This window comes from Poecilia latipinna, unplaced genomic scaffold (genome assembly GCF_001443285.1).
Source record: "Poecilia latipinna isolate Pla-1442-1.1 unplaced genomic scaffold, P_latipinna-1.0 Scaffold328, whole genome shotgun sequence".
Lineage (NCBI taxonomy): Eukaryota > Metazoa > Chordata > Actinopteri > Cyprinodontiformes > Poeciliidae > Poecilia > Poecilia latipinna.
Window position 1 is genome coordinate 68,280 of NW_015112944.1, and position 24,040 is coordinate 92,319.

Below are 24,040 nucleotides of genomic sequence, written 5' to 3' on the forward strand. Positions count from 1 at the left end.
CACACCAGGTACTTTTGGGTTTCCCCAGGAGAAAAAAAAGTGTGGGGGCAGTGCCCCAAAAAAATACCCCAAAAAAAAAAAAAAAAAAAAAAAAAAAAAAAACTGAGTGAGCGACTGGCAGTCTGAAACAGGGTGTAAATGTTTAGTAGAACAATGGCTTACCTACTGTGCCCTGTAAATAGTTTAACAAGTGCTAAATTTTCCAGGAAAAGGACCAGGAAGTTTAATGCCTGTGCAATGAACTTATTAAATGGTGCACAGATATCTGTTAACCGTCTTTAGATGTGGGAAATATATAGAGGTAATGAATCCTGCTGTTAGTGAAGTTATTTTTTTGTGAATGGGGCTTTTTAAATAAAAGGGAAAAAAATGCATTTTTTAGGTCAGAGAAAGAAGACAGAAGTCTAAACCCTTTAAGTCTGTGCCAGATAAAACACGAAGTCATTTCCCATTGCATGTAAGAAAAGTAGAAATATTCACTTTTCAGAAGCTGCCCAACAGACCTCCACAACAATACTTTTCAACAAAGTTTGATGAGTTGCTGCAATTTCCTCCACAATGTGCAGACTGAGGACCACAGAGGTCACTTCCAGATTGAAGAAGGGATTTGACATGGGTCATAGGTCAAAGGGCAAGAAGGCACAAACAGGGAGCAGCTTGCACGCTCACATTGGCATTTATAAAGAACCATTCAAATTGAAGGAAGTTAAAAGATGGATCCTGTCACAGGAGGAACTTGATGTGGCACAGAAAAATATTCTAAGCTGATTTCTGAAAAGTTCACATTATTTTTTAGAGACATTTTAATTTTATATATTGCTTTGTAAATCAAAAATGCAAAAACGGTCTTAACCAGATTTCTCTAACTTTTTTTTTTTAACAAGTACCTCCACAGTGAAAACCATATATTCCAAATGCCATCAGTACACACATTTTGATTGATGGATATAGGATAATTATGTGTCCTGTTTTTACTCAAGAAGTAGAAATTTCCAAGTTCAAAGTTGGAAAAATGTTTAGGTAAGAACATGTGAAAGTCAACATTTTCTCACCAACCCAAACAAAATAATCCAATATGGCTGCCCACATATAATTCTTAGTGATAATTTAATAAAAATAACTACCTTTGTTGCTGCAGTGTACAAAAGGACAAGAAGCAGAGATGTACATTGTTGTAACTTTTAAAGTTGATGGTAGTTATCCTAGTCAGTGACTTTGTTCTCAAAGTTGCATTTAACATGCCAATCTGTCATTCCCAGATTGGTTTACTCTCATCCAACGCAGTTTGTACTACAAGTTCTTGAATTATTATCCTCAGTTACTGATGAAGCAAAGATCAATGTGCTTGGACAACTCATCTTTATGGTGCTGATTAATTTCACACCACAATCAGCTCCTTCATATTTACATGCAAATAATCATTAACTAAATTTTATCTGACAACCAGTTAGGAAAGCCAGTAGCAAACAATATATACGTTCTCTGAGTGAAGGCAGATTTTTCCTTACAGTGGTGTTTAGCAGAGCAGCTCGAAATATTTTGCACTAAACTCAACTGATACTTGATAGAGTTGTTTGTCTTACACTGAGTATTTGCTTTGCACATTTGCTTTTGTCTTTTTAGCTGCTCCTATGACCATATAAAAGCCTGAGGTATTGGAATTTTGACAATGCAGGATTTCTGCCACTGTATTATAAGCCTGGCAGGCCACCAGGCTTTACTTGTGCCCCCACCAGGCTAATCATTGCTTATTTATTTAAGCCTTTTTAAAATGTATGCATTTTTTAAGACTTTGTAGTTGGTGTTCAGGTATTAATTTTCCAATCTTTCAATAACACATAATTATCAAGGAATATTTTCAAATTTCCTGTCAACTTTAAACATTTTTTTTAACTCAAAAACACAACGGGATACATGACTTCCCTAGCCCCCAACCACCAGGCTTAGCAAGTTACATTGCAAGGTTTCTGGGGGAAACTTTACAATGTAAGTACAACAGTAAAAAAAAATTACATCCATATGTAAATCATGAGATTGCTGTCAAATTCTTATCACCAACAGTCAGCCATTTATTTGGTATTCAAGGGGTTCGGTAACAAAAATTTGTGCTAGGCAATAGATGAAATGTTTCACAATATGACATGAATTTCAGACCTGCAGGCAGCATTGCAGGGCACAAATATCAGAGAAAAGAAAGAACATTAATATCTGTCAAATTATCACAAGGCAACTGTCCAAACTTTTTCCCCTAAAGCAAGAGCTTGAAGCTCCTTGAGGTAACTCAGGACAAGTTCTATGGTTAGGATCAGAGACGTAAGTACACACCTGAATAATATTTCAGACCAACCCATACCAGCGTAACTGAGATATACAAGGGTTACTCAAATATGTCATACTTGAAAAAAAAAATCTACTGAGTTTAGATTTGGATAAGATTGTTTCAGCTGTAATTTTGGCAGCATGTGCTTCAAATTACCTATTTTGAAACAAAGAAACCGGAAACAGCGTTGTCCAAAAAAAAAAAAAAAAACACCTTTCTTTGAACCGCATACATTTTAACATAAACATGGCCTCTACCACCATCTTACGTATCTGCTTGGAGCTATACAGAGACCAGCTGAACAGCCACCTGCATTTGTCTTGAAAGGAAACCACAGCACCTATTCAGGTCTGTCTGGCCCACACATTTTCATTAAACACATCATTTATCCTGTGGGTTTCAAAAGATTCTACAAAGCTATCAAAGAACCACAGAGAACAGACATTTGACAGCGTTCTTGTGAGCCAGTGGAAAGGGTAGTTAAGCCTCCAGATAAATTATTGAATATTCAAAGTTTTGTCACAAAGAACTGTAGTTCATCATTTTGAAGTTGAAGTAAAAGTTAAACATGGTTATTCAAATGGTTTACAAAAGAAAATCTGAAAAATGCATCAGTGCTCAGCATGTTTTACTCTTCTACCGCTAAATAAAATCCAGTGTAATGAACTGCCTCCAGAAATCACCTTATAAGGAGATAATTATATGTGCATAGTGTAATCTTATTAAGTCCAGTTGAAACCATAAACGCACCACATCACGAAGCCCATAGAACACATTGGAGGGGACAGGTATAAAATCTGGAGAAGTATAAAGTATAATGTCTATTTTCGTATTACTTTATTATGGAAGTCAGCTCAAATCTTCATCTAAAAATGTAGAGAGTGTAGCAAAACTGCAAACCCACCAAGGCAACGCCGCCCACCTGAACTGACAAGCTGGAATAAGGAGAATATTAATCTCAGAAGCAGCCAAGTAGACCATGGTAACTCTGGAGAAAGTGAAAATAGACTCAAAATTCAGGTGGAAGATTATTAACAACTATGAACTGAACACCTCTTCAACTGGTTCAGTGAAACCAGTCAGGGTTAAGTAGAGGATGGATGATGCTAATGACCCTAATGTAGCACATGCAGTAAAATCCCAATAAAATACATTGACACCTGTGGTTGCAACACAATGAAAATGTGGTAAGACACTGAAGAATTCAGAAGCCTGTTCATTAAGACACTGGGACGCATCCTGCCTACTTTAAATCAACTTTGACATCTTCCAAGTCTGATGTTTCAAACAGTGATTATTTTTTCTTCTCACAACATTTGAACAATATAACAGAACAGGTGGCAATATGAGTCTTGCTCACTGCGTTTAAAAAGTGGCAGTTATATATATATATATATATATATATATATATATATATATATATATTTTTTTTTTTTTTTTTTTTTTTTTTTTTTTTTTTTTTTTGGTTATGATCAATGATGGGGGTGAGTGTTGCGCAGGAGGTAGTGAATCACAGATCTAGTCACACTCTTTTTTAGCACACTATAATGCAGTAATGTTGCTTTCCCTGCTCCCAAATAAACTGAGCATTACTTTGTATTAAAGTCAGACATCTCTAAAGGCCCTGCATGTGTCCATCCTTTTGTCAGGGCACACTATATTTAGCAGCGTAGGGTTTAAGCACAGCTCACGCTGGCTAAAAACAGAAGACAGAAAAGCCTGCACCCATTGTCAGACATGGTGTCCACAGGGAGGCCAAAGGTGTAGAGGGGGGGGAGCCTTTGCGGCTTGTCCAAAACCAGTCAATGCTCCCTTGTCCACCTGCACATCTGAAATCCGATTCTGCATGCTTCTGATTTCTAATCCAGAGACAGCAATCCTTTCTTTCCTCACAGCAAATAAGCGAGGGTGAGGGGGCAGTTTTATGGGCTGCTAGCCAACCTCCTGTCAGAGCCACGGGTTGTGATGGAGGCAAATTCTCCAGCCAAAGGGGCGTGAATCTGATTCCTGGCAGGATTCCAGACGCAAAGCATGATTACTGCTTGCTGAGGTGATGAAGCTCCCACTGAAAACATAATCATGTAACACCTGATGGAATACCTGTAGCACAAACACTATGAGTCAGTATGCATGTTCAAAAACAGAGAGCGAAGTGGGAAACAGGAACAAAAACACTGCAAATATCCATTCAGACGGACAGATGCAAGTAAAGCTGCTTTGCACAGACCCTACAGCTCCTATTTTCTGCAGTGCTGAAAAGTCCAACAAGCTTGCAGACTTGTTCACCCCTGTTATTATCCACACACAGCAGGACACAGCTAAAAAAACAAATGTTTGTGCACGTGATAATCTTACCTGCCCAAGGTCCAGGGTAACATTTATTTCATTGTAGACCATTCCCCTGGAGAGAGGCGGGCTCTGCCACCACCGCTCGGTCCCATCAATTGCATTGGTCACCGGGTGGGCTTTGTTTGGATCCAAAGAGTTGCAGTAGTCACAAAACTGACCCTGAGAACACATTTTTTTATTTTTTTTTTTTTTTTTTTTGTCATTTAAGGGCCAGGAAAAGCCAACAACACATCAACCTCACAAATGAGGTGGAGAGTATTAATCATGTGGATCAGGAATTCCTAAGAGTGGAATTCCTGTGAGAACTCTGAAGATCTGCTGAAAGAGACTTCCTCTAGGAAATGTGGGAAACTATAGTGTAAAAGTATTTCTGGCAGTTGTACAAGTTAGTCAGGGCAAGGAAAAGCTGCAAATGCTCCCTGGGGTGTAATAAAGGCTGCCATGTTTGTCTTTACAATTTGAATTGAGCAATAATAATAATAATAATAATAATAATAATAATAATAATAATAATAATCGTAATATTAATGTGTTTATTTGTTTGTGTAATTTGACAAAAACAAACACTACACATAGATATATAGAGTTATTTTATTCCCTTACCTGTATATTTTGAGTAAGGAGACCCAGAGTTGGTCCCCCGACAAGCTTACAGTACAAATCAACTCTCGGTGCGCCAGTTTCATCCTGGCCGCAGGTTGCTGTTGCAGATATTCTGGAGCCCTCTGCGAGGTTGAAGTACGGCGGATTCAAACTGAACCCCGTCAAGTCATTGAAAGTCTCTTGGCCGTCCGCGTCCCTGAGAAGCGTTGTCCAAAAGGTCAAGAGCAGCACAGCCCGGAGATGAGCTCCTATCCTCCGCCGCGGAGCGTTCTCCATCAGAGATCCTTGTAGATGCTGAGCCCAACCCGCCGCCTGAGTGGAGGAGCTCTCGTCATCTGGAGCTGTCCATGAAATGTATTCCTTTTTTTTTTCTTTTTCTTTTTTTTTTTTTCTTACTCGAGAAGATATTTCAGTGGATCTGCACCTTCGCTAATTTTAGAGTCTGACAATGCCTGAAGTTTATGTCCCACTCCTGGAGGTGTGCCCTCTTTTCCGGCGCATATCCGCAAAAGAAGCGAGGCGAGTTTTCCTTGTTCCGAAATAAAGTGAAGCGTGTCGCTGCGGCAGAGCTCTCAGGTGTCAGGCTCTGCGAGCTGAACTCCTCAGTGTGCCGTGAGCGAGCTGGGGCCAAAGGTCTGTCGGCACAATTAGCACTGCCTTCACTCCCTCACCAGAGACACGTGTTTCTGTTTTCTTATGGCTCCTTAATAACAAGCTTACCTTCACTTGTGCATATGCTTGCCTGCTGGTTGTAGATTATAAGGCAGCACTTCAGCTCTGAAGTTTATTTTATCATCGGAATTAATGTCGATAGATAGATAGATAGATAGATAGATAGATAGATAGATAGATAGATAGATAGATAGATAGATAGATAGATAGATAGATAGATAGATAGATGAAACAATTTTGAATAATAATATGACCTGAGATAATGCAGAACAAGAAAGGACTACTTGTTCCAAAATTGAAAGAGTGATATGGGTTTTCAAACCCTATACATTGGACTAACTGTCCACCATGGTGGTGGCAGCATCATTCTGTTGTTGCCAGGGTAACATCACGTCCTCAAAGTGGATGAGATTGAAACAAGGAGGACCACCTATAAGTGGCTCACTTAACACTACTGAACAGCTAGACAGTTGAAATTGGACAATATTGGGTGTTCCAAAGCGTGAACTAACACTATGCTTATAATATGTCCCTGATCTCATTGCTGTTGACCATACCGCTTGTAGATAAAAGTTTGCTCTGCGTCAAAAAGAGCAATCTAGAGTTTAGCTGATGGCTGAAGCCATAAAGCTTCTAACTTGGCAGATAAATTTATGGAAATATTAGTGGGGTCCAACGTTAGTCTCTGAGCCAGAGACGAACTGACAACTGTTCTTATTCATTTTGCAGTTCGAAACAAATTGTAGAAACGGTGATTTAGTAGAGAGAGAAAACAGGCAGACGTGTGACGCATATCATACCAGTTATATGAAGGCGTCCTCTAGTGGAGTAGCTTGTCATTACATTGTCTCAAGTTTAGAGTTTGGTTTCAGTTCGTCCTTTGTCGCATTGTATTTAGGTCACAGTAAAAAGAGCTTTTGTTCACGTAAGAAAACAAAACAAATGACACTTTTTCTGCTATTTGTCAAAATGAATACGTGGAAGCAACTTTAAAATATGTTGGGACTTTAATAGAAACCTAGCAACTTTCGTTTAGAACTTGCAGATCTAAATGAGTTTCACAGTGTGACTCATTGACAGGAGTGTTCTCGGGTCCAAGCATTTCTACCATTCTTCTTACGGGACAACCAGACCGAACGCATTATGTCAGCGATGGGGCAGCGATAAGCAAACAGGAACCGTTCAGCCACCAAGGAAGAGTTGCTGGGATTAGTTTATCAATCTGTTCTACTTAAATGGTCCACTCCACATGGAGCCAACAAATCTCCAGGTAGGATGGATAACTTTCTGAACGATTGGTCCGAGCTTCCTGGTTTCATGTTGACGTCTGCGTGGTTGACAGAATATAAAATCCAACTATTGTTCACTGTTTCTTGTGCTAATGTGTAGCTGTAGTTGTATTTTATTCGTGCCATGTTCCTGCTCCACTGCAGTTTCCTGACAGAACAAAATTTGATTGTTTTTTTGTTTTGTTTTTAATTTTACATCAGGCTGATAGATTAGGATATGGGATCTGAGACAGCTACTTCGATGTACTCGGACAGTAATTTATAATGGCAACACGTTTAGTCGTGGCTATATATTCTACACAGCAAATCTCTGTGTCGCTCCGATTCTAGTTGTGACCTACATTCTTCCTTGTGCTTATTTCTCCACACTGTTCAACTAGTCAACGCTGTTTAGTCAGAGGCATATTTAGAAATATTTCTTGGCATTAATACATAAAGTCATTCCCACTGCAAACCAGCTTTGCTTGTTAGTTTGTTTTCTCAAATTTTCTTTGCTCAAAGCTCAAGTTCAGTCAGCATAGATTCATAATATGTAAACACCATTTTTTTTTAAGTCTTGTAACAGATTCCCAATTAAATGATGGACTGGTTTCTAACTGGCTTATTCTAACCTATAGTGGGCAATATGGACATTAAAGTTAATTTACACATTATTGCAGTTAATTTAAAAGTAATAATAAATATTATTTGAAAATTCATTGTAGCAGTAGATTGCAAGGCTGTGATTGCATGTCACTGCACTCCAAGCGTAGCAAACACAAACACCACTCTGATATATATTGTACAAAACTCAGATTATGTTAGATTAAGTTGTGACATATATATTTAAAAAACTGAAGGTAATAAACCCAATGGTTATTTTAGTTTTTTGAGTGTGCGAACATGTTGTGTAGTTGCAGTAAATCAGTGGTAAACATTCATATCATTGCCAATTTCATCTTTTGATCTAAACTATTCCATGAATAGGCCGGGAAATCTTTTTACCATTCCATTGTTCTGGCTGATGAAAATCATCCATACATGATAGTGCTGCCACCACAAATCACTGTGGCCGTTGTGTTCTAACGGAAATTGTGTTGTATTAATTTTTAAAAAGTCTGACCTGCTCATTTTAATAATACTACATTTTTAACAACTAACTCAATCAGTGCTCTCCTATGATATATAGAGGGTTAGTGAGACAGAAGATAAATAAGGATAAGGTGAAAAGGAGAAACAAAATCTACAGTGATAACTCCAAAAGGATAAGCTAAAAGATTTATCATGACTGAAAGAAATTGCAGCTTTTACATTAACAAAATATAGTGTGATTAATCTCTTACTCTTTCAGAAAGCTATTGCTGTAGCACAGAAAGCTTCACAGGAAGACCTTGCTGGAAACTATGAGGAGGCCATTCGATCCTACCAGCACGCTGTCAAGTATTTTCTTCACATTTTGAAACGTGCGTTGAAATGGTGGGATGCAGACATAACTGATGTCACAAAAACATTACTATATTACTGGCATACTATGTACATCATCCTTAATTCGTTAATCCCACTGATTGACTGATGCTTGTATGCTGATTCTACAAACAATAATTTTATTTTCTTACAGTAGGTAACAATACAACAAAAGATATTTCATGACAAGTGTTCCCTTTTTGTGACGCTTATTTGAATTTCGTTTGCTCTTTTCAGGAGAACCTCAAGGGAAAGATGGCAACCAGAAGATTAGAGATACATGTAAACAGTATCTGGACAGAGTGGAACACTTACAAGAGTATCTAGAGAATAAAGAGGTCATTACATTGCATTTAATTTCATTTAGACATTATTGTCTGCAATGAAAAAGTACAAACTATGGTTTGTATTGGTGATAGGAGGAATGAGTATTGTTAAATTTACCTAGCATCAGGTAAGAACATTAACCTGTACACCTCCTGTCTCAGAGCTCCACGTTTAGTGTTTCACTCCAGCTAATAAAAATTAGAAGAAAACAGAATAGATTCTTGTTCGGTTTAGAATTTCACCTAACTACCTCTAGAAAGTAAATACTTGTATTTTTGGAGGGGAATGTTCGGAAATTATCACTTATCTTCAATCTGCTGTTGTAAAATAAAATGAGATTGTTTTGTTTTCCTCTCAAAAAGGAAAGGGCGTTGTTGGAGCGACGTCTTGACGTCATCACATTCCGTGCACGCGAACATCGACTTTTCAATGCGGAAGTAGCTTCCCTGATCTGACTCCAGGCGATCTGACAAACGAAAACAATTCGGCTCTAAACCTCGATTATCGAGCTGGCAGTTTACATGTGCGGCTGAAATTTGACGTAGATTGTTTAAAATTATTTTTTCCTCACTGTTGTGGCGTTTTTGTGGGGTATTGAGCCAGTGATTTAGCCCTTATGGCCAACAATAATTTACAGGTAAGTGTTGCGACCAACCCTTGAGCTTCGCTAAAGCGCTCCAGTAACCTTTCGAAAAAAAGTTTTTTAAGCCTAAATATTTCTACTTAAACTGTTAATAGTATTGTAATCCAGAAATGTGAGGTGATATTTTAACTTTTTGCAAGATATTGTTCCTTTTAAATATGTTCAAAGTGTGTAACGCTTGTAACAATAGAGGCTAATTAGCATTGCTAGCTAAATTAGCTGACAGGTCGGTGGTTAATTTGTGATGAATAAAGTGACCAGCTGTGGCTGACATCATTTTTATGTGTTTGCTGCGACGTTTCTGGCACTGACGTCTGTTTAAATGCGGTTGTTGAGCTTTTACTAACTCTAAAGGAAGCTAATGAGGTTATCTTGACAAGCTAACAGGTTTTATGTGGCCTCTTAATACATGCGTTTGATCGGAGAACATACTGGATCATTTTAATTTCGATAAAGAAAGTTATATATGTCTATATATTTCCCTTATGGCCAACATACGTGTAATATATGTGTGTGTGTAGTTATTTTTTTTTTTTCTGTTTCGCAACGACAAGGAAATAAAACAACAACTTTGAAAGTTTGTCACAGGGCCCTATTATATGTGTGATGTTGCCTACTAAGACAGCTATAGCCGTAAATCTGATCTAAGGAGATTATGGCAGTGTGTATATAAAGTTTACCTACACAATAAGTCAAGTCATGTTTAAATCCTTTTTAGTATCATGTTAATTTCTGCTTAATGTACAGCTGTTTATATATATATATATATATATATATATATATATATATATATATATATATAAATGAGGTTATAATATACATATGTTAGTTTAATAAATCTGCTGCATGTTTTTCTTTTAACATCAGGTGCTGTTATAATTAAAATTGTTTTGTTCTCTCTCTGTTATTTCAGAAAGCGATTGATCTCGCCAGCAAGGCAGCTCAGGAGGATAAAGCTCAGAACTTTGAGGAGGCACTGCGTCTCTATCAGGCTGCTGTTCAGTACTTTCTTCATGTGGTAAAATGTGAGAGAACATGTTAACAAAATTAGTAACTGCTTAGCAGGTCAGGAGTCATCGCTTGACAATTAGCTATTTTAGCTGCCAGTGTTCTGGAAAATTGTGTATTTTATATTGGACAATAGCTAGTTTAGTATAAAAATAAGTCCTTTCGGCTTTAATATAAAAATCTGGGTTGCAGAACAAAAAAATAGAAGTGGAATACATCTTGACTGTGATGAGACTAATTTAATCCTTACAGTATTTATGGAAAATGAAGATAAATTAACTCCTCTTTTTATATTACCTGTATCAGCTTATTGCTATATATTTTTTGTCAAATATTATGTGCCATGAAATACTAGTCTTAGGAGATGCAGGTTCCAGGCTCCCACACCAAACTGACATTTTGTCACTGCATTAACAGTAATTATCTAGAATCTTCACATAGTTTTCGCAAAGAAAATGTGGTTATTTGACTACATGTGTAATAGCTACATTTGATCTTAGGTTATAATATCTCCAATTCCATAAGAACTGACTGGCCCAAAAGGGATCAGAATTAATATTAAATTCTTAGGGAAATTATACAGAATTTCATTAAGCGTTATGATGGGCAATGGCTCAAGTAAACATATATAATACTGGAGTATAAAAGAAGGAAATGGTAATATGTTGGTATATTAAATATAGGTATGAATTGGTCATACCCAGCCAAAATATTATTATTTTTTCAGACACTAAGAATAATATTTTTTTTTCTTGTGTCATACCAAAGTCTGATCTTCTTTATTTTCCTATCTTTTCTGTGAACCTCTGACAGATGAGGCCCAAGGAGACAAAGCAAAACAGAGCATCCGGGCCAAGTGTGCAGAGTACCTGGACAGAGCAGAGAAGCTGAAGGAGTATCTGAAGAAGAAAGACAAAGCTCCTCCTGCTAAGCCTGTCAAAGAGTCGCAGTCCGATGACAAAGGGTGTGTTAATGGGCGTGATCTATGGCTCTCTGTGTGTCTTCTGTTGTGCTATTCATGTAAATTTTTGGAGAAGACAGTTTCCATTCATGAATATAAAAATGTGATCAAAGCTAACTTGGATTTATAATACTTATGCTGTTGTTGCCCAGGAATGAAAGTGACGAGGGGGATGATCCAGAGAAAAAGAAATTCCAAAATCAACTCTCAGGTTTGTTCTGAACCAAAAAAAAAATAAATAAACATTTTGTTTCTGGACAAACATTCTGTTTATACTTTCTGGTAATAATTTTATACAATTACTTTACAGGTGCAATCATTATGGAGAAGCCTAACATCAAATGGGATGATGTTGCTGGTTTAGAGGGAGCCAAGGAGGCTTTAAAAGAGGCTGTTATTCTTCCAATCAAATTCCCCCACCTTTTCACAGGTATACGTTATTTGAAAAGATGTTTGTCTCATTAGTTGTCTGTTGCATAATTAATGATTTCATTATAGTAATTTGTAGTCTTAATTAGTTCTTTATGCAACTGTCAGGAAAGAGAACTCCATGGAGGGGGATCTTACTCTTTGGGCCTCCTGGTACAGGAAAGTCGTACCTAGCTAAGGCTGTGGCAACAGAGGCGAACAACTCAACCTTCTTCTCAATCTCTTCATCGGATCTCGTCTCCAAATGGCTGGGAGAGAGTGAAAAGTGAGTTGTAGACATAGTAACTCATAAAGTAAAAAGGATTCATTTCTCTGACAAATTATAACAAATAGGGTAATCTAGAAATTGCCTTAAAGAAGTTGCTGTTTAAGTGTCTAAAAACACCCCGTTTCACTTTGCAGGCTGGTCAAGACTCTTTTCAGCCTTGCGAGGGAGAATAAGCCTTCAATCATCTTTATTGATGAGATTGACTCGTTGTGCGGTTCTAGGAGTGAAAACGAGAGTGAAGCTGCTCGCCGAATTAAAACAGAGTTCCTGGTTCAAATGCAGGGTGAGTGTAAACAGTCACTGCAATGATTAATAAACAGAGATTATGATGAGTATTTGTCAGTGTGATATAATTGTAAACTCAGATTTTTTAACATTACGTAATATGCATTTGTTACATAATTATATATGACGAAGAGTGTCTCAAGTTAATCTGGTCGCTATGAAAAGAATGCTTCATCTACTTTTCTTTCAAAAGTTTTTAAGCATTTGCTTTTTCATTTCCGTTCATGCTACAAGTTTCAAGGAAGTTATGCAAAGCAGCCTCGTTTTATTTTTTTTCTCCTTTTTTGCTAAAGACACGTGTCCTTGCTAATGTAACCAGCAAAAGCAGTGAAAAGGAAAAAGGGGAAGTAAGAATTTCGCTCTCTCCCTTTCTGGATGAATGAGCTGCTGAAATCTGTGACAGCTATTTTTGTGAAATGACTGTAGGCTGGCAAGTTTTATCTTAATTCTAAAGATGAGTTTACAGGTATATGGTTAAGACAAAAACAAAAAAAAATTAGGAGTTACTTGCCAAATAAGAAATGTCTTTAAATTCTGAAACAATATTGAAGGTCCTATTTGTTGTTTTGATATAAAATGTCTCCCTGGTTTGTTGTTTATTCCTGGTTTTTATTTTAAAAATGGGGTGTGATGGCCAAACTTTTAAAAGTCTATAGTCTAAGCAAGTTCCAATAATTTAAACATTGTTCAAAATTTTATTACAATGTAAAATTAAAAGACGTTTTAAAATAATGACTTAGTTCTTTTGAATGTGGAACTACTTTGTTTAACAAGTTTCTAATCTGTTTTATTTAAAGCTTCAGTTTTAAATAAAACAGCTGGAGCTCTTTTAAGCTCCAGAACTAACACTGAAATTGCAATAAATTCCTAAATGTGGGAGAAACCAGGCATTTACATACTCTGTAGAATAAGATAACCTGAATAATAAATAAGCCAAAATGTTTTTTGTTTTAGCTTATTATTTATGCTGTCATCAAGCTAATTAATTTTTTTGCTTAATATAAAGTTGGTTTTTTTCCCAGATATTTTTATTTTCTTCAAAGTTAGAGATTTGTATGCACTAAGATAACTCTGCCTTTAAATAACCTTGGAAAGCCCAGATGGTGATGTGATGGCTCTATAAGATTTTGATTAATTGGTTAGTTCAAAACAATTGAATTAAATGGAGGCATTCCTGTAGATGGATTTTATGATAAATCTTCCTGCTCTGATGAAAGAGAAGTCCAAAAATAATCGCACTAAATATCAGGAAGAGAATTGTTGACCTCCCCAAGTCTGTCATCTTTGAGTACAGTTTTTCAAGATCCCTGAAGGTGCCAAGTTCACAGCCATGTATGTGCAAATCATTATGTTCCAGTATATACCATATGTGTAGATCCAATGATTGCCCTTCTGCAGGAACGAAGTTCTGTGCACCAAAAATGGCTGTTTTGGTGTGCATCTACCCCAGAACAAAAGCAAAACACTCAGATTGTTGAAGAAGTTGTCATTATCCAAAGTTAAACTAGTCCCATATGGACTTGAGCTGAAGGGCCACTCGAGGAGGAAGAAGTTATTTCTCATGAGCAGCATAAAACGCCTAATTACAGTTTGCAAAGAGCTTCAATTTTGGAAACATGTTCTGTGATCTGATGAAACTAAAATCCGAGTGTCTGGTCATAATGAGGATTGGTACATTTGGAAGTAAGAGGACATACGGAAAATTGAGAACTGCAAACGCGGGAGTGGCGTCCGCCTGCAAAGTATAAGGGGTGATTGCATCTGGAAAATAGATCGGAAGACATCAGCAGGGAAGTTGTATGTGGCTTTAATCTGCTTTATTGAAGTCTTTGTCTGCCTTACAGGTGTGGGTAATGATAATGAGGGAGTGCTAGTGCTGGGAGCCACGAACATCCCCTGGACTCTAGACTCTGCCATTAGAAGACGGTAAATGTTGCCAGATGTTTCAAAGTTATGTAATATCCAGTTGTCATCATCCTATTCTCAGCGCAAATAAATAAATACTTTCAGATTTGAGAAGAGGATCTACATACCGCTGCCTGAGGAGCACGCCCGCTCCTTCATGTTCAAACTCAATCTGGGCTCGACCCCCAACAGTCTCACTGAATCAGACTTTGCAGCTCTGGGGAAGAAGACAGACGGTTACTCAGGAGCAGACATCAGCATCATCGTCAGAGACGCTCTAATGCAGCCTGTTCGAAAGGTCCAGTCAGCAACCCACTTCAAACGGGTATGTCTTCATAAGGCTCCTGTAAGGTTTAATCCAACTACATAACACATTAAAAATAAGTTCACAATCTTTCTGTTGTTAATATAAGGCACGAGGTCAATCCAGAACTGATCCAAACGTTATCATTGATGACCTTTTGACTCCATGCTCTCCTGGTGATCCCAACGCAATTGAAATGACCTGGATGGAGGTCCCTGGAGAGAAGCTAATGGAACCAGTGGTGTCCATGGTAAGAAAACTACTACAAATATGTTAATTGGAGATGCACTAATCAATCATCTAGATTGGAATTTGTCAGTTTGTTTGGATTTGCTCTGAGCAGCAGTCAGCATGTCCAGCGTTGTTGTTTTCCCATTTGGAAAATGCATCAATGCAGAGAAGTCCACCAATATTAGAAGAAGAGATAACAATCATCAGTATGGATCTGGTTGCACTTTTTTGAGTTCAACTTAAAGCACATTAAGGTTAAAGATGATTGCTTTGCATAAATGAGATAATATTGTCATTCTTCAATTTCTGATACCAAAACTATCATTAAGCATCTTCTATTTTATGTTTTGTATCAGTAGAATGCTGAATTGGTAAGTCAGATGACAAAGAAACTGGAAATTGGTATTGGCTGGAGGCGGTCTGGTTGTTGTGTCAAGTATAGATGTGCAACTCTCCCTTAAAAAGACAATCTGATATCTCCATAGACTTGGAAATACAATTCAAGGATTGTGTTTAATTTTTTTATACAGAGGGTTGTTTATTGTTGTATCTCAGTGTGGTTTAAATAGTTTAAAATGTAACTATTTCTATAAATGTGCATTTACTTTACCAGCTGCTGTATGTATATAGTCCTATAATATAAAAAACAAGACCAGGGCAATTTAGGTACTTTACTGCTCGCATACAGAGGGAGGTGCTTTTGCGTTTGCTGAAAAAAAAAAATACTGACGAGTTCATATTGCAAAGTTGATCATTCAAAACAATCTAACAGGGTATGTGTTCGCATGATCAAAAATGAAGTCCTACTTATAAATCTCTACACTCCTAATAAAAGGATTTATTTTGAACCATTTTTTTCTTCCTCCTCCTCTTAGCCTGACATGCTGAGGTCTCTGTCCAACACAAAGCCAACAGTCAACGAACAGGACTTGGAGAAACTGAAAAAATTTACAGAAGACTTCGGACAGGAAGGCTAGATCGGATCCAAAGACCCAAACCAAAGCAATGAAAGTGTGACTGTGTCTTTACTGTCTTTGACCCTTATTTCTCTCTCTCTGCCTCATCCTTATTCTCTAAGCCCCATGGGTTACCTAAGTACACACTTAAAAAGGGTGGAAGATTTTTTTTTTTTTTTTTAATTATTTCATTTCCAGTCCAAAGAAACTCAAAAGCTTGCTACATATAGTTGTCTTGCTTAAACGTAAAAGAGCCTCCATTGGAAACTTCGGAATTTAATTTGTTGAAAGTACTAGAGCCCTAAAGTATTTATAATCAGAATATTAAAACATGTTTGAGAAACCTGTAAGACATGCACCTTTATTGCAAGTTGGGTACTTCAAACTAGAACTTGCATTTGTGTTTTGGTTTTACAGACTACTTCCAACTCCATTATTGTTTTTCATAAACCCTCTTTTAATAAGGTAATTCGTACGTTTTGTACCCTATCCTGTAGATCGATGCGTAAGCCTTGCACAGTCTAAATCAAAGACGTTATCTTCATATGTTAGGTTTTGGAAGTGAAACGTCCTCGTCTGAGAGTGGTTGTGATTATAAAATTTTAAGACGGACTTGGATGCAAAAGCCTGGATAAATTTTTTGATGCAGTTTTGAAGGAAATTAGTTGCAGGTAAATATGTTTAGTCATTCATTATTTAAAATTAACACAGGCCTTAGAAAGTATCATCACTGTGGGTAAACCAGCATTATTTCACCATTCCTGAAGGACCTAAAGCTTTGAATTATTTCACAACTCAGTAAGGCTTTCTTTCTATAAACAACTGTACATATTCATTTATACTAAAAGGCTTTGCTGATGATCTTTGAAAGCTTAAAAGAATCTAGGCCTTATATTGGAATAAAATATATTTGGTTTAAGCAAGATTGAGAGGTGAAAGGTGGACATTGATGGCTCAGATAAGAGGACCTTGTGTACGTAACAGAAATGACTTGCATTTTTGGGCTTACACTTCAAATAGCCGTAAATGGCAGTTTGCACCATGTGCCTTTCAGAAAAAAATGCCTGTTTTTTTTTTTTTATTGGTTTATTACTAAATTAAGTCATACTTCTAATATATATCAAGTGCTTTGTCACTACAACTAAGAAATGTACAATGTATGTGCATTTCAACGATGCTCTTTTAGAGATTGTATACAAATGTACTCTGTTGCTGTTGAGATGTGGAAACTGTCTCCTGTAATTTTTTTAAGGGGATGTCTTATTTTACAGTGTATGTCTACACATTTATGTAACAAACTCTTGGGCCTTTTCTTGCGAGAAGAGGTAACTGATGCATCCAATGTTTTCTTCCTCATTTCTTTAGTGTAAATAAAAGTTACAGCTATACCAAATGGTATTTTTATTTAATGCACTGCAAAAGGAATTTGTGAAATTTGTAGATTTAAAAGCTAAATTTTGCACTCCTTCACTAAAAGTAGCACTGCTGTGATATTGCAGATAAATCGGCACCAATATCTTTACTTTGAGGAGATCAGCAATCTGCTGATACATGAGAAACCTTAGAAAGTTCTGAAAATCAGCCACTGTCCCCTTTTTGCTCTTCTGTGAGAGGCTTGACTGACGGACCTTCCCATCAGGTTATTTCTGCACTCAACTCAGTTACTCCACTAATGTCAACGAGTTTATTAAATTTTCTGACAAAAAAAAAATTGTATCCGTATGTCAGCTTCTTTAAATATCGGTGATAGGCCAGAAAACTGCATACAGTGCACCACTACATCATTTTACACTAATGTGAAATAAATTTTATTTTCATACTAGTCTGTCGGAACCTTACGGTCACTCTCCCTGGTTTCAGGCTGAAGTTCAAAGTTCCTTAATGATGCGTTGCATTGTGGGAATTGCTGTCTCTGAACTCAGGAGCCAGTGTTGAAACATTCACTTTAGGACTACAAGTACCAAGTATGACCGTTTACTGTACACAGTTCGGTTTGTTTTAGTTTCTACGGACAGCGCTTTGTCGTAAGGGATTAAAGTCCAGAACGGCTCGTTAACCTGGCAGTTATAAGTCTTTGACCAGCTGCCAAAACCTGGAGCGACCCCTCCCCAGAGGTCTGCGCTTCACCAGCTCCCCCTCCCAGAGCCGCCTCTTGCCTCATAGCTGTTATAACGGAGCGGAGAAACTGGCCTGCTAGCTAGCAAGCAAGCTAAGGTTTCCCCCATGTCCTCTGAGGAAGCGTTCAGTTCACCGATTGTAGATTGGCTCTTCGTCCATTCCTGGTGGCTCTTTTTACCTTTCATTATGCTTCTTGTCGTAGCTGCCTTCATTGTTGCTTTTGTGTTATTGCTGTACATGATATCGCCTCTCATAAGCCCCAAACCTCTGAAGCTGAACGGGGCCCACGTCGTGGTGAGTACCTCTACTTCGTTAACGGTAGTTAACGTCCACTCTTTCATTGAGGGTGCAGCCGCCTTCAGTTTAACACGGTACATAAAAGTTATTTTCTGAGTAGACATTGACATGTTCACTGCTACGGTCGAAGGAGTGCTTTAACGTTTCGACTCGTATATTTTTTTTGAGGGGGGAATTATGGAGCGACACGCCCACGACAAACGGGGTTATTACGTAGAACGGAAAACTATCCTTGGTTTTAAATATTTCCCACGTCTGTATAAATATACATGTATATATAAAACAAAAGAAAACTGAGCACGAAATTCTTTGATTTTTTTCAGGCGAAATCTTGGCTTTTTTTATATTTTTTATATTTTTTTTACAAGGCTTGATTTATATATTACATATTTTATATTTGTTGCTCCAATATCAATTCATGGTTATAGAGTTACTGACAAGTTAAAAGGGGGAGAAAAAAAGGAGAAATTGCGTGAATAAGCCTAATTCCTACATTAAAGCATACATTCTTAAAAAAAAAGATGTACAGATCATTCTGATGTCATAGTTTTCTTTAGTTTTGTCTTTATTGTAACCAATGGAAACATTTTCTAGCCTTTTTTCTGCCAGCTGACCCGCTGTACACAGTAACAGGTGGTACTGCATAACTATATTCTTTATAACTCTAAAAACCCAGTCATTCTGACACTTCCATGAGCACTTAGTGGATTAATTTGGTAGTTTTTTTTTGTTTTTTTTAGTAAAGTTTTAGCACTGGCTTACTTTAATGCCACTAACCATCCTATACCTACTACTAACAGAGAGGTCTTGCTAATAACTTGGCGAGATTCAAAAGGGAAATGTCACTGGCTTTTATTCCTCTAGATCTGCTCTCAGAGTAGGTGTGGTTTCGATCCCTAACAAGCTCTGAAAGTGATGTTTTTCCTAATCAACATATTCCAAACAGTATGAAAGAATCAAACAGTGAAGCATGTGTTGTCACATGATTTGCGGAAATATCAGAGGAATAAATTGTCCGTTGGTAAATGTCCCGTTGCCAATGTCTAGAATATATGTTAAGCGGTAACTCTGTCCATTTGGAATAACCTTTATGGTTATTGCCCAGTAAATAACCTACAGTTCATTTAAATGAAAGTCTATAAAGACTCCCCTTTCATCACTTTGAGGTTTGCTGTGAATACTCTGCTACTACATCCTCTCAGCTTCCCTGACCTTTGCATGTTGCTGCTGTATTGATCAGGTGACAGGAGGCTCCAGTGGGATTGGGAAAAGCATCGCAGTTGAGTGCTACAGACAAGGAGCATTCATCACCCTGGTCGCTCGAGACGAGGTCAGTGCAAACATTTAACCAGTCCTTCCAGTCCTCCACAAGCTGTTATTACAGTCAACTCTCTTAGTTTTTTTTTTTTTGTTGTTGTTGTTTTACGTCAAACCCTGCGCAAGTGAAGGTGAATTTATTCCATGTCAGGTGAACGATCACGTGCAAAAAATTTGCTTTAGTTTCTGTTTGACGCTTGGTGATCATGTGATATAATTATTGCTCTTGAAATATGTTGTTTAATTCACTTGGTCCAGTGTACGCTCATACATATGAATGGTATTGCAGTTGCTTTACACTAACTTATTTCAAGAGCAACATGTTTTTAGAATAGATTAATTACATACAGCATTTCTTCCAGGAGAAATTACTAAGAGCAAAGAAAGAGGTGGAAAAATATGCCATCAACGACAAGCAGGTATTTTTATCTTTTAAAAATCCACCCTACGGTCTGGTCGTTTTCATCATGTTCATTTAGAACCTCACATCTGATTGACTTTTTAAATCTCGTTCTCTGTTCAGGTGGTGCTCTGCGTATCAGTGGATGTTTCCAGTGACTACACGCAGGTGGAAAATGTGATAAAACAGGTAATGTTACCCTCTTCGCTTTGATAGGACATATCAGATTCTCTAAATAATTTAGAGTAGTGTTATAAAAGTGGGATTTTGTTGCTATGCAGGCTCAGGAGAAGCTCGGGCCTGTCGACATGCTTATAAACTGCGCTGGAACGTCCATTTCTGCAAAGTTTGAGGAAATGGAGGTGGAGCGCTTCAAGGTGAGTGCCAGCGACTTCTAATCTTAAGAGGTTAATAGGATCTTTTAAAACTTGCTAATTGTAAGTAATATTGCATATTTTATATATTGAAAGCAAAGTGAAATGTGAGGTTGAGCATTTCTGAGCAGAAAATGACCTTTTTTTTTTTTTTAAGTGCCTGACTTGGAGTAGTCGTTTTCTATTTTGATCTTTTATTCCTGCTTAGGAGGATACTTAGTGTTGCTAAACCATTCAATAACACAGATCTATAAATAGTTCAAGCAAAAAAAAAAAAAAAGCGACCCATAAAAGAAGCATTTGAATAAACCCTAATATCGTCTTATTTTATAAAGAAGTAAATCACTACAGCTGTTAATTGAACACGTACAAGCATATTTAAATTGTGAAATGCACTTCAGTATGGGCCGTCCTCCTGCATTAGATGTGAACTTTGGCCTTACGTTGTGTAGGAAATGATCGAACTGAACTACCTGGGCAGCGTTTATCCGACTCGAGCTGTGATAACCACCATGAAGGAGCGAAGAATGGGCCGCATCATGTTCGTGTCGTCCCAGGCGGGTCAGATCGGCCTGTTTGGGTACACTGCCTACTCTGCATCCAAGTTTGCGCTGCGTGGCTTGGCAGAGGCACTGCAGATGGAGGTTTGTGTGCTTGTTTTCACCCCCACCGATTTTTCTCTTCACACCCATCAGACACACAGCAGCTGAAATTATCTGAAAAATACAGGTAGTTGAAATATGCAAATAGTTTAGCATATTTTTAGAACTGTTTTAGGGGATGATTCTTATGTTAATGGAAGAGGGGTTTAAAAATGACTCCCAGCATAAAAAATAAAAAAATCATAGAAAATGCAGGGTGGGGGAGGTTGTTTATTATGAAAGGCTATTACTGTCATTTATATTCTGGTCATGCTGCTATTGATTTTCAGGTAAAGCCCTACAATATCTATGTGACTTTGGCATTCCCACCCGACACGGACACTCCACTACTGGCTGAAGAGAACAAATCAAAGGTGCTTAAATCTTAATCTGGACTAAAGATCTGGTTACAGACACATAGCTCCACTGAATAGTTTGTGGTATTTATTTATGGATTAGCATTTTTTTTTATTTAGCAACTAAAGCGACAGTAATTTCTAATTTCTCACAGCTTTTGCTTTTCATTCTTTCCCTTCCAAGCCGTTAGAGACCAAATTGATCTCTGAAACCTCTGGAATTTGGCAGCCTGACCAAGTGGCCAAAATCTTTGTCAGGGATGCGGTGGTAAGAAAATCCTTTCAGCTACTGTTGACTCAACTTTAAAATGTATATTGTGCTGAAGTTTAAGCTTTCCTGTTTTGTTTTGTTTGTTTTTTTTTTGTCTTTGCAGCAAGGAAATTTTAACAGCTCAGTTGGCCCAGATGGTTACATGCTATCAGCTCTCACCTGTGGAATGTCACCTGTCACCTCCATCACAGAAGGCCTCCAGCAGGTACAAACGTACACACACAGGTGCTGCTCAGTAACTTGAAATTTTTTCTCAGATGTAGATTTATTTGAGTAATTCAATTCAAAAAGTTATTCTTTTTCATATATAGTATAGATGAATTACAAACTGATGTATATGTTGCATTTACTTCTGTTAGTTTTGGATTATGGCTTATATCTAATAAAAAAACCCACAGTAAAGTTTTTAAGGAAATTAGACTAAAAAGTGGTTTAAAATAATTTTTTTATACATAAATGTTGGCCTACACCGGCATGTCTTACTGAGGAAAAGAGTTTTGAACCAATGAGTGATAGCCCAATGCTCTTCTTTTCCTTTTTAGATTAGTGCCTACAAGAAACATGACAATTGTAGCACGACTTATGACTCTGCCCCAAACCTTCACAGTCTTCTGAAGGTTGCAGTCATCCCTCTTGCTTTTGCTTCTTTTTTTCTACCACACTTTTTCCTTCCACTCGCTTTTCCAGTAATATCTTTGGATACAGCACCACATGAACTGCCATCTTCTTTAGCAGTCCCTTCTTCAGGATTACCCTCCTTATGAGTTAATATTTTTGATTGCCTGGGTCTCATTAGCTTTAAGCCATAGTTGACAGAAATATATAAAACATATCACACACACTTGTGTGTCGAATGCAAATTATGTATCAGTCTCAATTCCCGAATTCAGCTACTGAAATAAATTGTTGAGTGATGTTCTAATTTATCGAGATGCGATTAAAACATGACCTCAAGCATGCCAGTGTGCCATATGTGTGGTTCTAACTTTGAATGTTCACACAGATTGTCACAATGGGGTTGTTTCGGAGTATCGCCCTCTTCTACCTGGGGAGTTTTGACAGCATCGTACGCCGCTGCATGATTCAGAGGGAGCAATCGAAAGAAGCCGACAAGAGGGAGTAACCGCAGCCTTAACGTCCTCACAGCCCAGTACTGCTCCTCTTCCTCTGCAGCTTTGTCCTCCGTCTTTACAAATGTACACAGTTGGGGTGGGAATGCACATGCAAGCCAAACGTTTAATATCATCTCTGAAGAACAGAAAAATATAGTGTATTATGTTTACTTTCTGATGATATCACTTCTTCTTAAACTTTAAGTTTTACATTCTCTGCCCTCTTTGAACAGGGAATACCTTTGTTTAAATGTGAATTCCTCGTTTTAGGAATGGAAAGGAGAAGGGGCAGACTAAACATTGCAGTTTTTATAATACGTGATTCCTTTGAAGCACTGAGTCACACTAGTGCTTTTTTTTTTTTCTTCCCTCCTTGCATAGAGAAGCAGAAGACAGCTTGACTAGTTGTACCAAATATGGCTTAAAATTCCTTCCTACTGCGAGCTATAATGTAAAACAGAAAGTAAGCTTACACTTTCAGTCATCTTGTTACATTATACCACAGAAGTATCTCCACTTTATACTGAGAATTTTACAGTTTTCACTAAATAGGTTTTGTACCTCAAGTCTTTGCAGGCAAAGCACCTTCCCTTTTTGACTGAATGGCCTCTGACTGGAACTCTGTGGGGGGTTTTTGCCGTATGATGTTTTGTCTTTGTGCTTTGTGTGTGTACTAAGCTGTGAAGTGATCTAACTGTATTCTTAATATCTGAGTGAGAGGTTTTTTTTTTTTTTTTTTCAATATTTCTGATTTTGGAAATGTAAAATGCATCCTTTTCAAATTATATTGATGTCTCTACATTTTAAATGCAGTGAGGGTAACAAAACAAAACAATAATTGTGGGTGAACTGTGTGCATGAATGTGTGTGTTTTTACTGTGACTGAGCCAATCCAGCGAAGGACGGAAAAGCCATTTGATTTAATCTTCTCGATTATAAAGACACAAAATCTTTTCTTCGTCATTCCAGCTTAGAAAATTTTTTTTTTTCCTTGCGAGTTGAAGCCATGAAGTCGTAGGTAGGGCGAAGGGAGAAAAGCCAGCACATGATTTCACTTTTCACCTGCACAAGCTCGTACACTGCACCCCGACTCTGATTTTATTATTATTTGTGTGTGCGTCAATGCATCCGAGTTTGGATCCTGCCGGGATCGCTGTCTTT

The 24,040-nt window shown here is 37.6% G+C and overlaps 3 protein-coding genes across 5 annotated transcripts in view; 2 read left to right on the plus strand and 1 right to left on the minus strand.

Moving 5' to 3' along the window:
* Positions 1 to 5,895, minus strand: part of LOC106949138 (laminin subunit alpha-3-like) — a 73,267-nt gene extending 67,372 nt beyond the window's left edge. The window contains exons 1-2 of one of the 2 annotated variants that reach the window (XM_015035189.1): positions 5,273 to 5,895; positions 4,676 to 4,828 (exon numbers count right to left, since the gene is read on the minus strand). In XM_015035189.1, coding sequence (XP_014890675.1) covers positions 4,676 to 4,828; positions 5,273 to 5,548 — 429 coding nt within the window. In that variant the 5' untranslated portion in view covers positions 5,549 to 5,895. The remainder of the gene's footprint in view (positions 1 to 4,675; positions 4,829 to 5,272) is intronic. The other variant, XM_015035191.1, reaches the window with a different exon arrangement.
* Positions 5,896 to 7,050: 1,155 nt separating this feature from the next.
* Positions 7,051 to 17,381, plus strand: vps4b (vacuolar protein sorting 4 homolog B). Of its 2 annotated transcripts, XM_015035192.1 has the most exons (13): positions 7,051 to 7,214; positions 8,564 to 8,675; positions 8,914 to 9,014; positions 10,560 to 10,671; positions 11,468 to 11,618; positions 11,768 to 11,826; positions 11,926 to 12,045; positions 12,153 to 12,309; positions 12,447 to 12,595; positions 14,442 to 14,523; positions 14,608 to 14,827; positions 14,916 to 15,056; positions 15,913 to 17,381. In XM_015035192.1, exons 1-13 carry the CDS (start codon positions 7,194 to 7,196, stop codon positions 16,012 to 16,014), a joined length of 1,527 nt encoding a protein of 508 aa, XP_014890678.1. In that variant the 5' UTR covers positions 7,051 to 7,193; the 3' UTR covers positions 16,015 to 17,381. The 2 variants fall into 2 exon arrangements, with proteins under 2 accessions (XP_014890678.1, XP_014890679.1); XM_015035193.1 differs by lacking the exons at positions 7,051 to 7,214; positions 8,564 to 8,675; positions 8,914 to 9,014 and adding an exon at positions 9,052 to 9,640.
* Positions 17,382 to 17,837: 456 nt separating this feature from the next.
* On the plus strand, positions 17,838 to 23,581 carry kdsr (3-ketodihydrosphingosine reductase). The gene is made up of 10 exons (XM_015035194.1): positions 17,838 to 18,405; positions 19,649 to 19,738; positions 20,088 to 20,144; positions 20,249 to 20,314; positions 20,407 to 20,502; positions 20,952 to 21,143; positions 21,431 to 21,514; positions 21,681 to 21,764; positions 21,871 to 21,972; positions 22,771 to 23,581. Exons 1-10 carry the CDS (start codon positions 18,217 to 18,219, stop codon positions 22,888 to 22,890), a joined length of 1,080 nt encoding a protein of 359 aa, XP_014890680.1. The 5' UTR covers positions 17,838 to 18,216; the 3' UTR covers positions 22,891 to 23,581.
* The last annotated feature ends 459 nt before the right edge of the window (positions 23,582 to 24,040 follow it).